The 19,732-nt window shown below is 31.8% G+C and overlaps 2 protein-coding genes across 2 annotated transcripts; one reads left to right on the top strand and one right to left on the bottom strand.

The window, feature by feature from the left end:
- Window positions 1-1,888: 1,888 nt before the first annotated feature.
- LOC140881437 (maltose excess protein 1-like, chloroplastic) lies at window positions 1,889-6,361 on the bottom strand. Its single transcript, XM_073286753.1, has 10 exons — window positions 6,164-6,361; window positions 5,390-5,638; window positions 5,029-5,202; window positions 4,643-4,933; window positions 4,461-4,550; window positions 3,512-3,613; window positions 3,309-3,427; window positions 2,912-2,974; window positions 2,755-2,816; window positions 1,889-2,339 (listed from the first exon to the last, which is right to left on the bottom strand). The coding sequence occupies exons 1-10, from the start codon at window positions 6,164-6,166 to the stop codon at window positions 2,257-2,259; spliced, it is 1,236 nt and encodes a 411-aa protein (XP_073142854.1). The 5' UTR covers window positions 6,167-6,361; the 3' UTR covers window positions 1,889-2,256.
- Window positions 6,362-10,242: 3,881 nt separating this feature from the next.
- Window positions 10,243-12,034, top strand: LOC140884240 (phosphatidylinositol N-acetylglucosaminyltransferase subunit C). Its single transcript, XM_073290931.1, has 2 exons — window positions 10,243-10,481; window positions 10,846-12,034. Exon 2 carries the CDS (start codon window positions 10,965-10,967, stop codon window positions 11,874-11,876), a length of 912 nt encoding a protein of 303 aa, XP_073147032.1. The 5' UTR covers window positions 10,243-10,481; window positions 10,846-10,964; the 3' UTR covers window positions 11,877-12,034.
- Window positions 12,035-19,732: the final 7,698 nt, after the last annotated feature.

Below are 19,732 nucleotides of genomic sequence, written 5' to 3'. Positions count from 1 at the left end.
ATTATATTATATTATTATTTAATATAATATATTAGTTTCTCGATTGGACTGTCCAATTGAACCTGTCCGAAGCGCTTGAAATATTGTTGAAAGATTAACTGATACGTTATCGGCAAGGACGGAGCTAAAAAATTCAAGCAAGAGATAAATCAAAATTGATTTTTTATTCGATGATGGAGGATTGCGTTAATAAATCATTTAAAAAATGAAATATTGTTGTAAATTTAAAGGATATAATACTGTAAATGACAAAGTTGAAGGGTGGCAATTGCAGCCACTAACCTCACGGTGGCTACATCTTTAATCATCGGCCTAATTATGAAAACATTGATTATTAATTTGTTATATTCTTATTTTAAAATTTAATATTACTACTATTTAATATTATTTTATATATAATTATTTTTGTTTCGATAATAGTGGATTTTTTTATTTAAATTGTGTCTTCAAAGTTTGAGGTTTGCCCCGCTTTATTATATTTCTTTAAATTGTTTTTAAATATATAATAATAATTTAAAAATCCCATCTAACTTATTTGTGCTTTTGTTCATAAAGTTCCATATATTTAGGAGGCCCATGACCCATGTACAAGGAACTCGGGTTTTTCTATCCTCTACCGGGTGAATTTACCCAATTCACCCGGTGGATCTTGGACATTCATGGCCCGGGCCCCCCACACAAATTGTGTGGGGTCCTGACCCCATGAATAGTGGATGTTTCATCGGGTGAAATTCATCGGTGCAGCATAGAACCACCCAAAGAACTCTATAAATATAAGACTCCTCCCCATTTTCAATGTACATTCTCTCACTTTCTTTCAATTTATACTCTAAAAGCTTTTTAGTTTTTGTGAGTATATATTTTGGGTAGATCGCTGACTTGAGCGTCAGAGGATTTTCGTTGGACATACCCCGACGCCTCTAACCTCACTTTATGATGCAGATGACGACCCTAGTTTAGCTGGATTGGGTACGCAAAGAGCATGTATATTCCTAGAGTTGTGGTTTACTCTATCTCTAATTGACTGAAGCACGCGAAAGACCCTCTTCAAGGCAATAAGGTTTAGTGCAACATCAAATATATATATATATATATATATATATATATATATATATATATATATTTATATTTTCTTTTGACTTTTTTCGAATAAATATTTATTTCTTTGGTGATTATATTTTATCATGGGAAAATTGCATATATCACCCTTGTGAAATCCCGTGTTAGCTAATAACCCCCTATGAAAAAAATTTAAGCTAATAACCCCCTGTGATTCTAGATTTGTAGCATACACACCCCTTCTGGCTAAAAAATGACGAAAATGCCCTTTCCTTTTATGAACTATTTAATTTATCATTTATTTTATGTAGGGGTATTTTCGTCATTTTTTAACTGAAAATGGTGTGTATGCTACAAATTTAGAATCACAGGGGGTTATTAGCTTAAAAAATTTTCACCGGGGGCTTAAATACTCTCCATTTCATTATGGATAAAACTTAGAAAATGCCATTATGTAAAACAATATCAATATCTACTTTCTCTTCATCATCTACCTCTTCCCCACCATCCCCTTAGCATGTTCTACGTGATTTTCCATTTTTTCCCCCTAGTATCCTTCTGTTTTCCAAATTATATTTAAATGAGCTGAACTTGAATATTAACTTTTCCACATGAATATTCTTTTAAATTTTACCATTTTTATGTATTATAGTATGAAGTGCAAGTTTTCCATCTCCATAATATAATGAGCCAGCTCCAATAAAAACCATTTCTTGATCTTGCCTTGTTTACAAACACCATTAATACATCAACTGCAATACTAATTCCATTTCCAAAATAGTTCTCAACTCCGGAAAGCATATGGTTACTTGAAAACGCTGCGAGGAACTTGAATGTTAATCGCCACACAGTAACAGAGAAGCAATCACAAACAGAGAAGATCAAGAAGTGCTGAAAAAATATTTTTTGAAGAGGCGATGGTACATAAAGAAGAGAGCATGCATCTTTGACTGCTTAAGTTTCCTAATTACAACAAATTATTCAGAATAGATACAAGACTATAGCGATAGGATCGGCTCATTTACATAGATGATAGCACCAGGATATCATGTGATGGTGGGAACAGTAAGCATCAAAACCAGTCTAAGGCAGCTTCTGCTTCGTGCTGTCAACATATAATCTTGATGGAGCTGGAAAAAAGGATCGCCAATCTCTCATGCAGCATCATTCATTTAACAATGGAGCGAGACATTAACATCAAGGACCGAAAATGAGCTCCTTGAAAGATGAGAATGGGGAATGAAGTCCATAGACTTGCGAATCTTTCCAGAAAGTATGTCCTGAGGAAACATGGAAGGGGACAATAAAAAACGAAGATTTGGAAATAGTGGGCCTTAATAATTCTATGATTGATTATCAGAAAATTTTAAGCATTTTGGAAAATGTGCATGTCGGAGAGAAATTAAGAGAAGGAAAGGACATAAAATGGGAAAAAAAGATAAATCTTGAATGTTAGGTCTATTGAACATGAGAAGAGGCTAGCAATATTCCATTTTGGAAAATGTGCATGTCGGAGAGAAATTAAGAGAAGGAAAGGACATAAAATGGGAAAAAAAGATAAATCTTGAATGTTAGGTCTATTGAACATGAGAAGAGGCTAGCAATATTCCATGTTTAAACAATACTTTGTGTATTTTAACAACAACATGCACGACATTAACTTAAATCATAATGAAACATGATTGTCGGACACACCTATCCAGGCACAAAACGCAAGTGTTGCAGCCACAAAGAGCTCCTTGCTTGTACTGTTTAAGCTGATATCAAAGAACATTATTAGTAAATCAGTTAAGAACTTCCGTCCTGATTTTGCCAAAAGGAACTAATGTCTAGATAATATTGAACAGATTACCAGTACAAACATAGAAGGTTTCCCCATCCATAGAAAACACACCCCCAGCCTGAGCCAGTGAACCTGCAAATTAAGACAGGGTCAACTCACCAATTCTCTGCTTTAACAATTTCTCCGTCCCAAGACTAACATGTGTGATTAAGATGAAAACAAGGTGGAGGATTGTTTACATAAGATTGAAGTAACCGACGGAGTTGACACATCTTGTGCTAAAACAAAATATCATCACAAAAAGAAATGTTCACGTTTGAGATTGAAAACATTGTGATTCTAAACTAGTAAAAAGGAAACATGATGTACTCCATTTTGATGTCAATATATCCTCTGTTTATTATACTAGCCAGACCACATTTTAAGGGAATTGAGTTCATAGATGGGACAGAGGAAATCAACATACCACATTAAGTCACGAATAAACAGGGCCCGTGGGAGCAAAAGTCCATTGCCTATCATCGCCAGCAACATTGTAATAGCTGATAATCCTTTTATGTTGTCAGGATTCAAAATATTCGTCCACTGAAAAAAGATTTATTTTGAGTCAAAGTAACTCTTACGGCCATAGAGAATGTAAACGAGTCTGCAAAGAAGAGTAAAGTTTACCATCTGCGCAACGGGCATCCACATGAAAAGAAGAGTGGCAGTCCATCCAGATATCGATCCTAAAATTTTGACACCTTTATCAGGGAGTTTGCCCATCCGAGCCTGAAAAAATTAAGAAGCTGCGACATAAGAAGAATATCAAATTAAGGTTCTTTCTTGCAAATCAAGATAAGAAATGGAGCGAACAAAACTCATATTCATTATCGAGCAGGTTAAAAAATTACTGATCACATATTCTAAAAGCTTTCAGCAGCCCATTCATTCGAATAATTAGACTCAGGCTAAGAGTAACTTCTAGCATCATATAGGATGAATCACAATACTAAGAATGTTGGCAACTGATAATCCGATAAAAACAAAACGCACAAATGAACTCATCCCAGCCAGGAGGTGGCGCGCTAGAATCACTGCCTTGAAATGACCTATTAAATGCTAGCACATAGATGAGAAGATTTTTTGGAACTATAACGAAAAATTCCAGGTTCTCTCTCGAGGCGGAATGAAAAATGAAATGTCCCAAAAAGTAAGCCGGTAAGTATCACAAGGATTTAGATGATGACTCAGAATCACTTAATAATTGCATTTGAGTACTGATCCTCTGATGTAATTATTATTATGTCAAGACAATGAACTGGTACTTGAACTTGTTTTCTTCACATTTTCATGTCATTTTTGCTGATTTACTTTTTCTATTCCTTTGTAGTTAATTTTTTATTTGTACTGTCAGTTTTTAAGAGAGAGAGAGAAATAAGACTCAAAATTTTAAGATCTGAATGCCTATAATCAGGTAACCATGGTCAAAAGGTGGGTTTTTTTGCTTATGCATCGTCAGACATCTTACCATTTAGTGTGGTAAATGGTAATGCATTTGGTTCAATCTGTCCATGTTGATCGTTAATGCGTATTAGCGGTTAAACAATGAAGCAGAAGCCTGTAATGCCATGCTTACCATAAGAACAGCGAGTATCGCGGCGACAAATGAAATGATCCCAGGAAGGATAGAGTTGGGAACATAGGGGATGAAGGTTGACCACATCACCTAAACACATCATTGACATGATTTTTAAGAAACTAATGTAGCATTGAAACCATATAGTATATGCATTTTTGTGCAATGACAGAAGTTATTACTTGGGGAAGAACTGAGAGCCCACCAATGGTAATAAATTCTTCCCAAAAGAGCCAGATTTCTGATTTGAGCAAATCAAAATATTTCATAAAATTTAATAAGAGACCAGAAGCAACCACAATAGAAATGCCAATAAAATAAGATGTAGGCATAGCTTCGGCCAATGCCAGCTGCAAAATCACGACATAAGTTGATATTACTCCTAATGCTTGCACCACCACTGCTCCAGTCTCCCTCTTCTTAATAAAGTATGACAGCAGTGAAAGATTCCCAAGCATTCCAGTCAGCATACCCTTAAAAACAATTTAAAAAATCATACGAATCACATCTCATGAGTTATATTAACCACAACCCATATCTTAAAGTAATGGAACACTAAATGCATTACAAGCCACGGGACGGCCAGGAGTGCTGACTTGTTTCCACCCAGAAGATTCCTGGAATTTAGTATGATCTGGGGAAGCTGCAACAGTAAAAATGGTAGATTTGCAGCTCCTGCAAATTTTCCAGTGAGCGAATCCCATTGCTCAAAGCTTTCGCCTCTTTTCAAATTACCCGGTTCCTTCATATTAATTTAGTTCGTAGTCAGCAATGGCAACAAGAAAAGAGGAGTGATTCTATGATTTTTCAAGAGTATCAGTGTGCGTGTAAATGATAAGGTAATGCACATAAATTTAGTTCGAGCAGTTGAAAGAAAAGCAAAACATTTGCTAAAGCATGATTTTATATATCGTAACAAAAGAAAGTACCTCATCGGCGGGATGCGGAAGGTTCGCATCTAGCGCAAAAACTGGTTTGAGATGGTGAGAGCTGACTGGACGGCTAAATAATGGTGCCTCTTTCAGCTTAAATTTCCCATTGATGGCTTGGCGTAATTGTGGTTGATGATGACGACTGATATCTAAACTTCGAGGACAGCAACTAAAGGAACAACTGTTTGATGGTAGACAAACTAACAGAGGTACCTTACACGAGGGCCGCAATGAGACCGCCATGGACTATAACATAACAGAGTGAAAAAAGTAAGTTAATGTGTTTGGTCAGCTTAGACTAGTGCCAGAAACTTATATAAAGTAGCATTTTCAAATACAAAAATCCCCTTATTCCCCATGGATGTTCACGCTAGAACTCCGAAGCAAGAGCGGAAATTATCAATCAAACATAGCAACAAAGCTAAATCTTTGGGAAACACCAAAATAAGGTGAATTCCAAACTATAGAATGCACCATCCCTCTTCAGCAATTGAAACATACTTTTAGTAATAATTTCAGAAAGCTACCTTTTTTACACAAACAAGAACTCGTGCAGACATCTTATCAATCAATTTGACTAGCTAATCAAGACCCTATCACCACATCTTCCTCCCATTAAACAACAATCCGTGATCAAGCCAAGAAAAATAGAAGGGCTAAGGCCAATAAGTTTCCGTGATTCCATACAAAGCCTGCTTCTCCATAACCAAAAATCACCTGGGCATTTCAACAAGCAAGTAAACAACATAAACAGTCAAACTAAAATCTCACCATTTCTAATGCTTAACCCTTTTCTACAACCACCAAAGCCAAAATCTCACGCATCAATACAACAGAATGATTGAGCCATGAACATCAAGGAGGAGTGGGTTTCTTGAAAATCGTGAATCTGATTGTAGAGGTGGCGGCATGTGAGAGGTGTAATGTACCTGCATATTTTAGTATGACGGAAACAAACGGTTTGAGTTGTCCGTTTGCCGCAAAATATCTTATTGGGATGCACGATATTTATTTATTATTTAATTTCCAAGGGAAATACCGTTCAGTCATTAATGTTCATTATTTTGATATAATGAAAAAAACCGATCGAAATTAAAATTTTGGTTTTTTAGGATTGGTTTTTCGATTTTTGGTTCGGTTTTGGATACAAATATATATATTTTTTTAATAAATCCCACTTGAGTTAGAGGCTCATTGGCTCACGCGGGGTTAAATCGAAGGATGTGCACGAGTAGGCAGGGACCTGAGGGAGGGAACAACATGGTCCAACCCCCAGAGCATACCCCCAAATATTTCAATGAGGAATATGCTCCACACGAGGATCGAACCCGCAACGCTGGGGAATTTCTTCCCACGTCACCTCGGGCCTTACCAACTTGCCTATGCCCATGTGGGCGGTTTTGGATACAAATATTGATACTGTGTTTGGTGGACTAGATTTAAAAGGGATTTGGTGAGATTTAGATCTGCAAATACTGTGTTAGTGTTTGGTTAAATGAAATTTTAAAACAAGATTGGTATTTGATGAGATTTGATGAGATTTCATTTAACTAAGTGAAATCCATACAAAATTGGTTTGATTTCATGAGATTTGGGTTTATAAAAACAATAAATCTTTAGTTATAAATTTAAGTTTTCCTAACATTTTTTTTAAAATATCAATTTTCTAAAATTTATGCTATTAAATTCTAATATATATTTCAACTTTTTTCAAAACACTAAAATGAAATTTGAATTCCATGAATTCCAATTCCAATTCCAATTCCAATTCCAATTTCAAATCAAATTCCAAATTCCATTTTTTAGGCATCCAAACATACTTTGATTTGTTCGGTTTCCTGGTTCGGTTTCGGTTTTTGTTAACAAAAAACCTGAACCGGAATAGACTATATTATAATATAGTCCCTAGGTTATTAGGTTTTCCATATTATGAACATATTATATTTTAGTCCCTAGAAATTAATTGATTTCCTTCTCCGCAAAGCCGCCCCACTCTCTTACTCTCACAAATTCTGCAGACCGCCTCCAATCTCAATCGTCCACCGGAGCTTTCATCAAAAAATCTTCGCTGCCAGATTTCCAACACTGCTGCTCGATTTCCAACACTGGTCAGTTAGTTGATTACTTGTACTTTATGGCACCATTTGGTTTGAATGATAGGATAAGTAATCCATAAATAAGTAATTTAATGTAAATTAAAAATAAATAAAAAAAATAGTTAATACATTATTTGATTTGATGGATAGATTATAATTAATTTGATTTAATTGATGTAAAATTATTAATTAATAAATAAATAAATAATATGACGAAAATAAGACAAAATTAATTGGGATAAGTTATACATAGATTAATAATACATCAAACCAAACAATGCCATAATTTCTAGCTTTAGCTTTGTCCTTGACTCACATATAATCTGGTTTGTTTAAATTATTAACACACTATAGTACCGCTTGGATTGATTCAGGGACATAACTAGGATTTTGCGGTAGGGAGGCTAATTTTATATGAAAAAAATATGAATAAAACTCATAGGATCAATATACCTATTATATTTATGTTAATATTTTATTATTCATATATCTTTCAAATTGTTTATGATTTTAAAAAAAATTGAATATCAATCATGCTAGTAATGACACAAAATTTTAATATATCAATATCCTTATAAATATTTTCTATATTCAACAGTGAATGTATTTCAATAATTAAATTATATTTTATTAAAAAAATTTGAAGATTTGATGGGTTAATGAATCAAAAAATTTCTCTTTAAAATAAGTTGAATAATCGTTTTATATTTTATAAAGTATAATTTTTTTTAATGTGATAATGTACATAATTATATATTTACTTTGAATTTATAATGTTATTTTGTACTCAATAGCATATAATGTTCAATATATTGAATGTTCCATGAAATGGTCTATATAAACACAAAATATAAAAGCCTAAATAAATTAAATAAAACTCATATATATCAATAAATTAAAAAATCCAATCAATTGCAAATAATAATTAATATATATAATTGACTCAATATATATATATATATATATACATATATACTAACTATATGGAGCCCAGCCTAGCCCCCATATAGTTCCGTCCCTGGATTGATTACTTGGAATGATCAGAAAAAAGGTGGAAATTTTCTTTGAGCTATTCTAGTTTCAATTCGAATAAGCCACTGATGACCAAATTCGAATAAGCCACTGCCACCCCTATAGATTGATATGTCTAATTTGTCTAGGATTGACAAAAACAGATTCTTAAATGACCAAATTTGATTATTTGTTTGATTCTCTGTTTTCTCCAAATTTGGTGCCTGTGAAGTAAAGCAAGTTTTTTCTGTTTATCCTATTCATTTTCCTTACTGAATTTTTTCATTGGTTCTTGTTTTAATCTTTATATTTTGTTAATGGCATTCTTAGATGACATTCTTTTTTATTTTTTCTTAAAATATTTTAGGACTGAGGTCGGATGTAAGTTCTTGTATTGTTTGTTATTTTTTGTTTTTTCATTATATGACTATAACTTTAAGTTGTGTGTTTGGGTATTTAAATTACATGTTGAATTAAATTCATGTTTCTTTTATTGTGTTATGTATTATTAATATATAAACCGGTCCATTATAGTACAAAAATCGAACCAAATCGAACCGAACCGAAGTAGAATGGTTTGACTCCGGATTACATTTTTCATAAACCGAAAACCGGAAAACCGAACCGAAATTAGACAAATTAAAATCGAACTGACCGATGAACACCCTTACAGTCATTATCCATTGGGATGTTCGATATTTAGATAAAACAAATATTGTTTATTATTCTAATTAATATTTGAATTTTTATTTTATTATATATATTTGTTGTTTTTTTAAAAAAATAATGAAAAATTTAGTATGATATTAAAAATTAGGCAAGATTATATATATATATATATATATATATATATATATTTATATTTATCTCGTAGACACTTTTCCTCTTTTGGTTGTGTTAAAACTGAATTTGTTATTTTACTCTTGCAACATGCATTTTTTTCCCTTTCATTTTTGCTCTAGTCGACGATGAATCCGTATTTGTATTCATAACTTGCATTTGTTTCATTTTGGTTTTTTTTTTTGGACTCCGTCGTGTATGCTAAAAATTGTTTATGTGGCGACGGGTAACATTGACATGGAGTTTTGGAAAAACAAATTGCATTGCGTTATAATATACGATTATTGATAAAGTGATACTCTGATATCCTTGTTCCAATGAACTACAAAATATTTAAAATGAGTTTATAATGAATTACAATGAACTTATATAACAATTAGACGATCGATCTCATGTAATACGAGGGTGGCTACTTGCCTACTTTCTAAAAAGACAAATTAATTCGCTACTTTCGGTGTTGTATTCACGATTGAGTTTCTTGACCCGTTGCGTTACCTTCATTTAGTTATTATTTTCTCGTCATATATTTTCATATGTTTGGGTTTTTGCTGGTTATTTTTTTTTCCTGCATTGAAACATATAAGATATTACAAATTTTGTACACCAAGGTTTTGTTTGGACATATACTTTAAAAATATTTTAGCGTTTTAAAAGTGAAAAAACTTAAAATATATGTTTGAATAAAACTCTTGTAAAATGTTTATGAAAAATATTTTTTAAAAATGTATTGTCTAAGTATAGCTTTTAAAGATATTTGAGTGATATTTTTAAAAGTTCTTATAATAAAACTATGAAACACAAAGATGAACAACGTTACATTTGTAATGTTAAAATGTTTTTATAGTATAGTTATCCAAACATATATTTAGTCTTAAAACAACTTTTAAAATATTTTATAAAAAGTTTTAAAAAATACTTTACCTCAGTGTTTTTCCTATTTTTTGAACAATATTATTTGCGGTGCTCTATGGTATTGAATGATTGTATCCAAATTCTCCAAAAACAATTAATACCTAAGAAAAAAAATAAAACAAATAAGAAAAAACAAGTTAACCTATAATACATTGGCTATAGCGGCAACGGCGGAGGAACAATTCAGTGGAATCCGAGCACGAGTTTCTTCTTCATTCGTCAATTGCTGGGTACGCTGAAATTCTTATTTTCATTTTTTTTTTGGGTGTTTTTGTGCTAGAATACAAGATCTATTCTATGTCGTATTGCAATTTCATTTTTTCCCCGCATTAGATCTTTTTTCGTAGGTTCGATTTTGATTTTCAGCTGCTATATGATTTTGAGCTTCCATTGGCTCGATATAAGGCCACAAATACTGGGCAAATTAATCTTCTTTAAGTTGCTTTTATTGAATCTTCTGCAAATCATTAATCTATTTCGAATACTGGGCAATTCGATTCAATCTTGTTGGAGCTACTGCTGGTTTAAGTATTATCAAGGCCCCTCTCCCATGTTTGATTGACATCCATCTTTACTTAGTTTTTCTAATTTCAGATTGCGGACTACTACATGGTTTTAGATGAAAAGCTTATAAGATTGTGCTATGTCGCAACCTGCTGGTGCTGAAAAATCTTGAAGATATGTTAGCTAGTGCAATATAGTTTCTGGTACAAATGGAATCCAACTCAAGCACGAGCTCGTCTCCGACCTATCCTAAATGGAGAAAAGTTGCATACGGAGGGATGCAACCAGGTTTTGCTGACAATCACACAGACGAGTCTTTCCTGGAAGACATGATTACGAATGCCAATGTTGTGAAAAGAGACTTGGTTAAGGTGATTCTGGATTCATTTTCCATCTCACAATATCTGTGCATTGTAGCTCTCGTCGTCTTGGTCTGGACTTATACCCTCAGATCATCATTCAGTGAAACATCCCTCTTGTTACTCGACATCGTCCTTCTTGGAGTCGGGTTCTTTGTCGTTCTTTCAACAGCTGAAATGTTGTCTTTCAATCTTTTACTCAATTACATTCTCAAAATCTCATTCTTCATAACAGGTTTGTATCTTTTGTCGCCTATCTACCAAACACTTACCCGATCCATAAGTTCGGACTCGATTTGGGCGCTCACAGCTTCTCTTGTCATACTCCACCTCTTTCTGCACAACTACTCTGATTCCTCTGTTAAGCCCCCTGGGGCTCTTGAAGATGCAACCTTTACTAACAATATCTCTCTTAATGCCTCTATAGCTGCTTCGCTTCTAATTGCTTCTAGGCTTCCATCGAGGCTGCACGTTTTTGCTGTCGTGCTATTTTCCTTGCAAGTCTTTCTGTTCGCTCCGTTGGTAACATACCTTATAAAGAAATTCTCTTTTCGGTTGCACTTGTGTTTCACGGCAATGTTGATGGTGGTAACGTTGTTTTTCGTTGCTCAGTTGCATCGGTTGCTCTTTATTTTATTGTCAAGTGTCGTGGTTTTTGTTAATCTGGTTTGCCCCTACTGGCTTATTAGGATTCAGGGGTATAAATTTGAGATCAATGGCCCTTGGGATGAGGCTAAGCTATGTTTCAATGTAACTGAGTAAAACTTCATCCTTTTGAGTTACTTAGTTACTTGATGAAAACTAGTAGCATTTTATGCAGATTAAGATTATCATTTGGATGCAAGTCATCGCGATAAATCCTACGTTGAGACGTCTGGTTTCGAATTCTTAATTCATCCAACATAATTTCTTGCCAAAGCAGAAAATTTGCAATCAAAATTATATGTTTAGACTGTGCTGAGTAAATCTCCTGGTGGACTATAGCATTCTTTGAAATCCCTGCATGAAATGAATAAAGTCAATACCACGGGAAGTTCTATGCCGGCCGGCCGATCTGCTCACATCAACGGCTCCCAGATGATCTACAGTGCCTTAAGCCAGCCATCACATGACACGTGGCACTAATTTAAAATATTTTGTTTTGAATAAAAAAAAAGAGAGAATTAGGCTTACTTTCACACGTTGTCTCAACCCTCCATCATCCTCCCTCCAAGTAATGAAATTGTTGAGTGAACCCACAATTCGAGATCTTAGAAACGAATCGGGATTAATTTTTCGGAAATTATCGACGCCTTATGCCTGTTTGAGCGGATCCCCAGATTTTAAGAAATTGACAAAAAGAATTTGCAGTGCTTCGGAATAGCGACAGATTGTCAAGACCGAACTCCAGTGATCGTGTGGCATCCGGAATCACCATTTGGGTTAAGTCGATGTCATCCACATGGTAGTGTCTTGTGGGTGGCGTGACGAATTTTTATTGGTTAAAATCAGTAGGCCCTACATGGGACCCGCTGATTTTAACCAATCATGAGGTTACACGTCGCTCGGAGGATAGTACCATGCGGGCGGCATGAACAAAACCCACCATTTGTGTATATAACTGTTGCTTTCCTGTACACAAAGCGATGAGATGTTTTAGTTTGTGGTCCATGCCCCTACGATTTTTATTTTTTATTAAGGTTGCGCTTGGATGAAGTATTTCAAATCAATTGATTTCTATTACTATTTATTAGTTAACAATTAAACATAAAAAAATCTTAAATCCATAACTTAGTTATTTACGCGTTCGTTAAATGGATTAAAATGTATTTTAAATGATCACTTTATTGGATAAACTTAAAATACATCTTAATATCATGAATTATTATGTAAACATAAAAAAAAATGTATTTGATATTTATGGTGTTACTTCTCTAAAACATTTGAATTCATGGATTTAAAATACTTTCATCTAAGTACAACCTTAATTTATTGAGATTTGACTCCATAGAGTTTTGTTTATTTAATTTTATTTAATGCTTCGTTACCTTTATGTAAAGCATTTTTCACATTATTATATCGATGAGGTTTCGGCTATGCTAATCCAGGAGTAGAGCTCTCGCCTATTATTTGTATGGCGCGTGTCCATATAACACTATTTTTTACATTTAATTTTATATCCCATTTTTTAACTGGAGTTAAGCTTACTGAATAAAACTTTCCCACCCATTTAACATATGTTCTTCCCAACTTCCCGCCACAGTGCCACTGAAGTTTCCATAACCACGAGCCCACCCATTTAAAATTTAATGTCCTATAATTGCTAAATGAAAATGTATCTTATAATTAAAATCATTTTTTTTGTAGAAAAATATGTATCTATTTGTGTATGTGTGAGTATTATATCGGTTAAATTTAATTAAATGATAAAATCGAATGAATTCAGAAATTCGATTGGTGTTATAAAATTTCGATTAAATCGATTAATAATTTGGTTCGGTTTTCAATCAATAATTTTTTTAAAAAATTATTATTTTTTAAAAAATTGGTTAACCGACAAAATTAACTCGGTTGGTTAAATTTTTTTTAAAAAAAGTTTGGTTAATTTCCTGTCGGGGAAAAACATGTATTTCTAATTTTTAGTTTTTATTATATAATTTGAAAAAATAATATATAATTTGAAAAAAATAAAAAGATTGTGAGTTAGATTTTTTAACTCTACCTACTCTCATTTTCCGTTCATGGTTAGAAGAATTTAGAATAATTTATAATAATAATAATAAATAATGGACAAATAATGGACACATGTCACCATTTCCTCCCGGAGTGTATATCTCCAGGAGTAGCATAGCATAAGCCTATGGATGGGCTTCGGCTATGCTAATCCAGGAGTAGAGCTCTCGCCTATTATTTGCATGACGCGTGTTCATATAATACTATTTTTTACATTTAATTTTATATCCCATTTTTTAACTGGAGTTAAGCTTACTGGATAAACTTTCCCACCCATTTAACATATGTTCTTCCCAACTTCCCGCCACAGTGCCACTGAAGTTTCCATCACCACGAGCCCACCCATTTAAAATTTAATGTCCTATAATTGCTAAATGAAAATGTATCTTATAATTAAAATCATTTTTTTTTGTAGAAGAATATGTATCTATTTGTGTATGTGTGAGTATTATATCGGTTAAATTTAATTAAATGATAAAACCGAATGAATTCAAAAATTCGATTGGTGTTACAAAATTTCGATTAAATCGGTTAATAATTTGGTTCGGTTTTCAATCAATAATTTTTTTAAAAAATTATTATTTTTAAAAAAATTGGATAACCGACAAAATTAACTCGGTTGGTTAAATTTTTTTTAAAAAAAGTTTGGTTAATTTCCTGTCGGGGAAAAACATGTATTTCTAATTTTTAGTTTTTATTATATAATTTGAAAAAATAATATATAATTTGAAAAAATAAAAAGATTGTGAGTTAGATTTTTTAACTCTACCTACTCTCATTTTCCGTTCATGGTTAGAAGAATTTAGAATAATTTATAATAATAATAATAAATAATGGACAAATAATGGACACATGTCACCATTTTCTCCCGGAGTGTATATCTCCAGGAGTAGCATAGCATAAGCCTATGGATGGGCTTCGGCTATGCTAATCCAGGAGTAGAGCTCTTGCCTATTATTTGCATGACGCGTGTCCATATAACACTATCTTTTACATTTAATTTTATATCCCATTTTTTAACTGGAGTTAAGCTTACTGGATAAAACTTTCCCACCCATTTAACATATGTTCTTCCCAACTTCCCGCCACAGTGCCACTGAAGTTTCCATCACCACGAGCCCACCCATTTAAAATTTAATGTCCTATAATTGCTAAATGAAAATGTATCTTATAATTAAAATCATTTTTTTTGTAGAAGAATATGTATCTATTTGTGTATGTGTGAGTATTATATCGGTTAAATTTAATTAAATGATAAAACCGAATGAATTCAGAAATTCGATTGATGTTATAAAATTTCGATTAAATCGGTTAATAATTTGGTTCGGTTTTCAATCAATAATTTTTTAAAAAAATTATTATTTTTTAAAAAATTGGTTAACCGACAATATTAACTCGGTTGGTTATATTTTTTTTAAAAAAAGTTTGGTTTATTTCCTGTCGGGGAAAAACATGTATTTCTAATTTTTAATTTTTATTATATAATTTGACAAAATAATATATAATTTGAAAAAATAAAAAGATTGTGAGTTAGATTTTTTAACTCTACATACTCTCATTTTCCGTTCATGGTTCGAAGAATTTAGAATAATTTATAATAATAATAATAAATAATGGACAAATAATGGACACATATCACCATTTTCTTTCGGAGTGTATATCTCCAGGAGTAGCATAGCATAAGCCTATGGATGGGCTTCGGCTATGCTAATCCAGGAGTAGAGCTCTCGCCTATTATTTGCATGACGCATGTCCATATAACACTATTTTTTACATTTAGTTTTATATCTCATTTTTTAACTGGAGTTAAGCTTACTGGATAAAACTTTCCCACCCATTTAACATATGTTCTTCCCAACTTCCTGTCACAGTGCCACTGAAGTTTCCATCACCACGAGCCCACCCATTTAAAATTTAATGTCCTATAATTGCTAAATGAAAATGTATCTTATAATTAAAATCATTTTTTTGTAAAAGAATATGTATCTATTTGTGTATGTGTGAGTATTATATCGGTTAAATTTAATTAAATGATAAAACCGAATGAATTCAGAAATTCGATTGGTGTTATAAAATTTCGATTAAATCGGGTAATAATTTGGTTCGGTTTTCAATCAATAATTTTTTTTAAAAATTATTATTTTTTAAAAAATTGGTTAACCGACAAAATTAACTCGGTTGGTTAAATTTTTTTTAAAAAAAAGTTTGGTTAATTTTCTGTCGGCAAAAAACATGTATTTCTAATTTTTAGTTTTTATTATATAATTTGAAAAAATAATATATAATTTGAAAAAATAAAAAGATTGTGAGTTAGATTTTTTAACTCTACCTACTCTCATTTTTCGTTCATGGTTAGAAGAATTTAGAATAATTTATAATAATAATAATAAATAATGGACAAATAATGGACACATGTCACCATTTCCTCCCGGAGTGTATATCTCCAGGAGTAGCATAGCATAAGCCTATGGATGGGCTTCGGCTATGCTAATCCAGAAGTAGAACTCTCGCCTATTATTTGCATAACGCATGTCATATAACACTATTTTTTACATTTAATTTTATATTCCATTTTTTAACTGGAGTTAAGCTTACTGGATAAAACTTTCCCACCCATTTAACATATGTTCTTCCCAACTTCCCGTCACAGTGCCACTGAAGTTTCCATCACCACGAGCCCACCCATTTAAAATTTAATGTCCTATAATTGCTAAATGAAAATGTATCTTATAATTAAAATCATTTTTTTGTAAAAGAATATGTATCTATTTGTGTATGTGTGAGTATTATATCGGTTAAATTTAATTAAATGATAAAACCAAATGAATTCAGAAATTCGATTGGTGTTATAAAATTTCGATTAAATCGGGTAATAATTTGGTTCGGTTTTCAATCAATAATTTTTTTTAAAAATTATTATTTTTTAAAAAATTGGTTAACCGAAAAAATTAACTCGGTTGGTTAAATTTTTTTTAAAAAAAAGTTTGGTTAATTTTCTGTCGGGAAAAAACATGTATTTCTAATTTTTAGTTTTTATTATATAATTTGAAAAAATAATATATAATTTGAAAAAATAAAAAGATTGTGAGTTAGATTTTTTAACTCTACCTACTCTCATTTTTCGTTCATGGTTAGAAGAATTTAGAATAATTTATAATAATAATAAATAATGGACAAATAATGGACACATGTCACAATTTCCTCCCGGAGTGTATATCTCCAGGAGTAGCATAGCATAAGCCTATGGATGGGCTTCGGCTATGCTAATCCAGGAGTAGAGCTCTCGCCTATTATTTTCATGACGCATGTCCATATAACACTATTTTTTACATTTAATATTATATCCCATTTTTTAACTGGAGTTAAGCTTACTGGATAAAACTTTCCCACCCATTTAACATATGTTCTTCCCAACTTCCCGCCACAGTGCCACTGAACTTTCCATCACCACGAGCCCACCCATTTAAAATTTAATGTCCTATAATTGCTAAATGAAAATGTATCTTATAATTAAAATCATTTTTTTTGTATAAGAATATGTATCTATTTATGTATGTGTGAGTATTATATCGGTTAAATTTAATTAAATGATAAAACCGAATGAATTCAGAAATTCGATTGGTGTTATAAAATTTCGATTAAATCGGGTAATAATTTGGTTCGGTTTTCAATCAATAATTTTTTTTTAAAATTATTATTTTTTAAAAAATTGGTTAACCGACAAAATTAACTCGGTTGGTTAAATTTTTTTTAAAAAAAGTTTGGTTAATTTTCTGTCGGGGAAAAACATGTATTTCTAATTTTTAGTTTTTATTATATAATTTGAGAAAATAATATATAATTTGAAAAAATAAAAAGATTGTGAGTTAGATTTTTTAACTCTACCTACTCTCATTTTCCGTTCATGGTTAGAAGAATTTAGAATAATTTATAATAATAATAATAAATAATGGACACATGTCACCATTTCCTCCCGGAGTGTATATCTCCAGGAGTAGCATAGCATAAGCCTATGGATGGGCTTCGGCTATGCTAATCTAGGAGTAGAGTTCTCGCCTATTATTTGCATGACGCGTGTCCATATAACACTATTTTTTACATTTAATTTTATATCCCATTTTTTGACTGGAGTTAAGCTTACTGGATAAAACTTTCCCACCCATTTAAAATATGTTCTTCCCAACTTCCCGCCACAGTGCCACTGAAGTTTCCATCACCACGAGCCCACCCATTTAAAATTTAATGTCCTATAATTGCTAAATGAAAATGTATCTTATAATTAAAATCATTTTTTTTTGTAGAAGAATATGTATCTATTTGTGTATGTGTGAGTATTATATCGGTTAAATTTAATTAAATGATAAAACCGAATGAATTCAGAAATTCGATTGGTGTTATAAAATTTCGATTAAATAGGTTAATAATTTAGTTCGGTTTTCAATCAATAATTTTTTTAAAAAATTATTATTTTTTAAAAAATTGGTTAACCGACAAAATTAACTCGGTTGGTTAAAATTTTTTTTAAAAAAGTTTGGTTAATTTCCTGTCGGGGAAAAACATGTATTTCTAATTTTTAGTTTTTATTATATAATTTGAAAAAATAATATATAATTTGAAAAAATAAAAAGATTGTGAGTTAGATTTTGTAACTCTACCTACTCTCATTTTCCGTTCATGGTTAGAAGAATTTAGAATAATTTATAATAATAATAATAAATAATGGACAAATAATGGACACATGTCACCATTTCCTCCCGGAGTTTATATCTCCAGTACTAGCATAGCATAAGCCTATGGATGGGCTTCGGCTATGCTAATCCAAGAGTAGAGCTCTCGCCTATTATTTGCATGACGCGTGTCCATATAACACTATTTTTTACATTTAATTTTATATCCCATTTTTTAACTGGAGTTAAGCTTACTGGATAAAACTTTCCCACCCATTTAACATATGTTCTTCCCAACTTCCCGCCACAATGCCACTGAAGTTTCGATCACCACGAGCCCACCCATTTAAAATTTAATGTCCTATAATTGCTAAATGAAAATGTATCTAATAATTAAAATCATTTTTTTTGTAGAAGAATATGTATCTATTTGTGTATGTGTGAGTATTATATCGGTTAAATTTAATTAAATGATAAAACCGAATGAGTTCAGAAATTCGATTGGTGTTATAAAATTTTGATTAAATCGGTTAATAATTTGGTTCGGTTTTCAATCAATAATTTTTTTTTAAAAATTATTATTTTTTAAAAAATTTGTTAACCGACAAAATTAACTCGGTTGGTTAAATTTTTTTTTTTTAAAAATTTTGGTTAATTTCCTGTCGAGGAAAAACATGTATTTCTAATTTTTAATTTTTATTATATAATTTGAAAAAATAATATATAATTTGAAAAAATAAAAAGATTGTGAGTTAGATTTTTTAACTCTACCTACTCTCATTTTCCGTTCATGGTTAGAAGAATTTAGAATAATTTATAATAATAATAATAAATAATGGACAAATAATGGACACATGTCACCATTTCCTCCCGGAGTGTATATCTCCAGGAGTAGCATAACATAAGCCTATGGATGGGCTTCGGCTATGCTAATCCAGGAGTAGAGCTCTCGCCTATTATTTGCATGACGCGTGTCCATATAACACTATTTTTTACATTTAATTTTATATCCCATTTTTTAACTGGAGTTAAGCTTACTGGATAAAACTTTCCCACCCATTTAACATATGTTCTTTCCAACTTCCCGCCACAGTGCCACTGAAGTTTCCATCACCACGAGCCCACCATTTAAAATTTAATGTCCTATAATTGCTAAATGAAAATGTATCTTATAATTAAAATCATTTTTTTTGTAGAAGAATATGTATCTATTTGTGTATGTGTGAGTATTATATCGGT

The sequence above is a fragment of the Henckelia pumila genome, chromosome 2 (assembly GCF_033568475.1).
Source record: "Henckelia pumila isolate YLH828 chromosome 2, ASM3356847v2, whole genome shotgun sequence".
NCBI classification, from domain to species: domain Eukaryota; kingdom Viridiplantae; phylum Streptophyta; class Magnoliopsida; order Lamiales; family Gesneriaceae; genus Henckelia; species Henckelia pumila.
Note: the sequence above shows the minus strand (reverse complement) of the source record. Positions and strands in the feature narration are given on the sequence as shown.

What these genes read in the sequence shown, in the direction of transcription:
- LOC140884240 (XM_073290931.1), top strand. Translation starts at nt 10,965, where the DNA reads ATGGAATCCAACTCAAGCACGAGCTCGTCTCCGACCTATCCTAAATGG.
- LOC140881437 (XM_073286753.1), bottom strand. An exon ending in TTCCGCATCCCGCCGATGAG is followed by an intron (nt 5,203 to 5,389) that starts GTACTTTCTTTT and finishes ATTAATATGAAG; the next exon opens with GAACCGGGTAATTTGAAAAG. An exon ending in AACCTTCTATGTTTGTACTG is followed by an intron (nt 2,817 to 2,911) that starts GTAATCTGTTCA and finishes CTTTGATATCAG; the next exon opens with CTTAAACAGTACAAGCAAGG.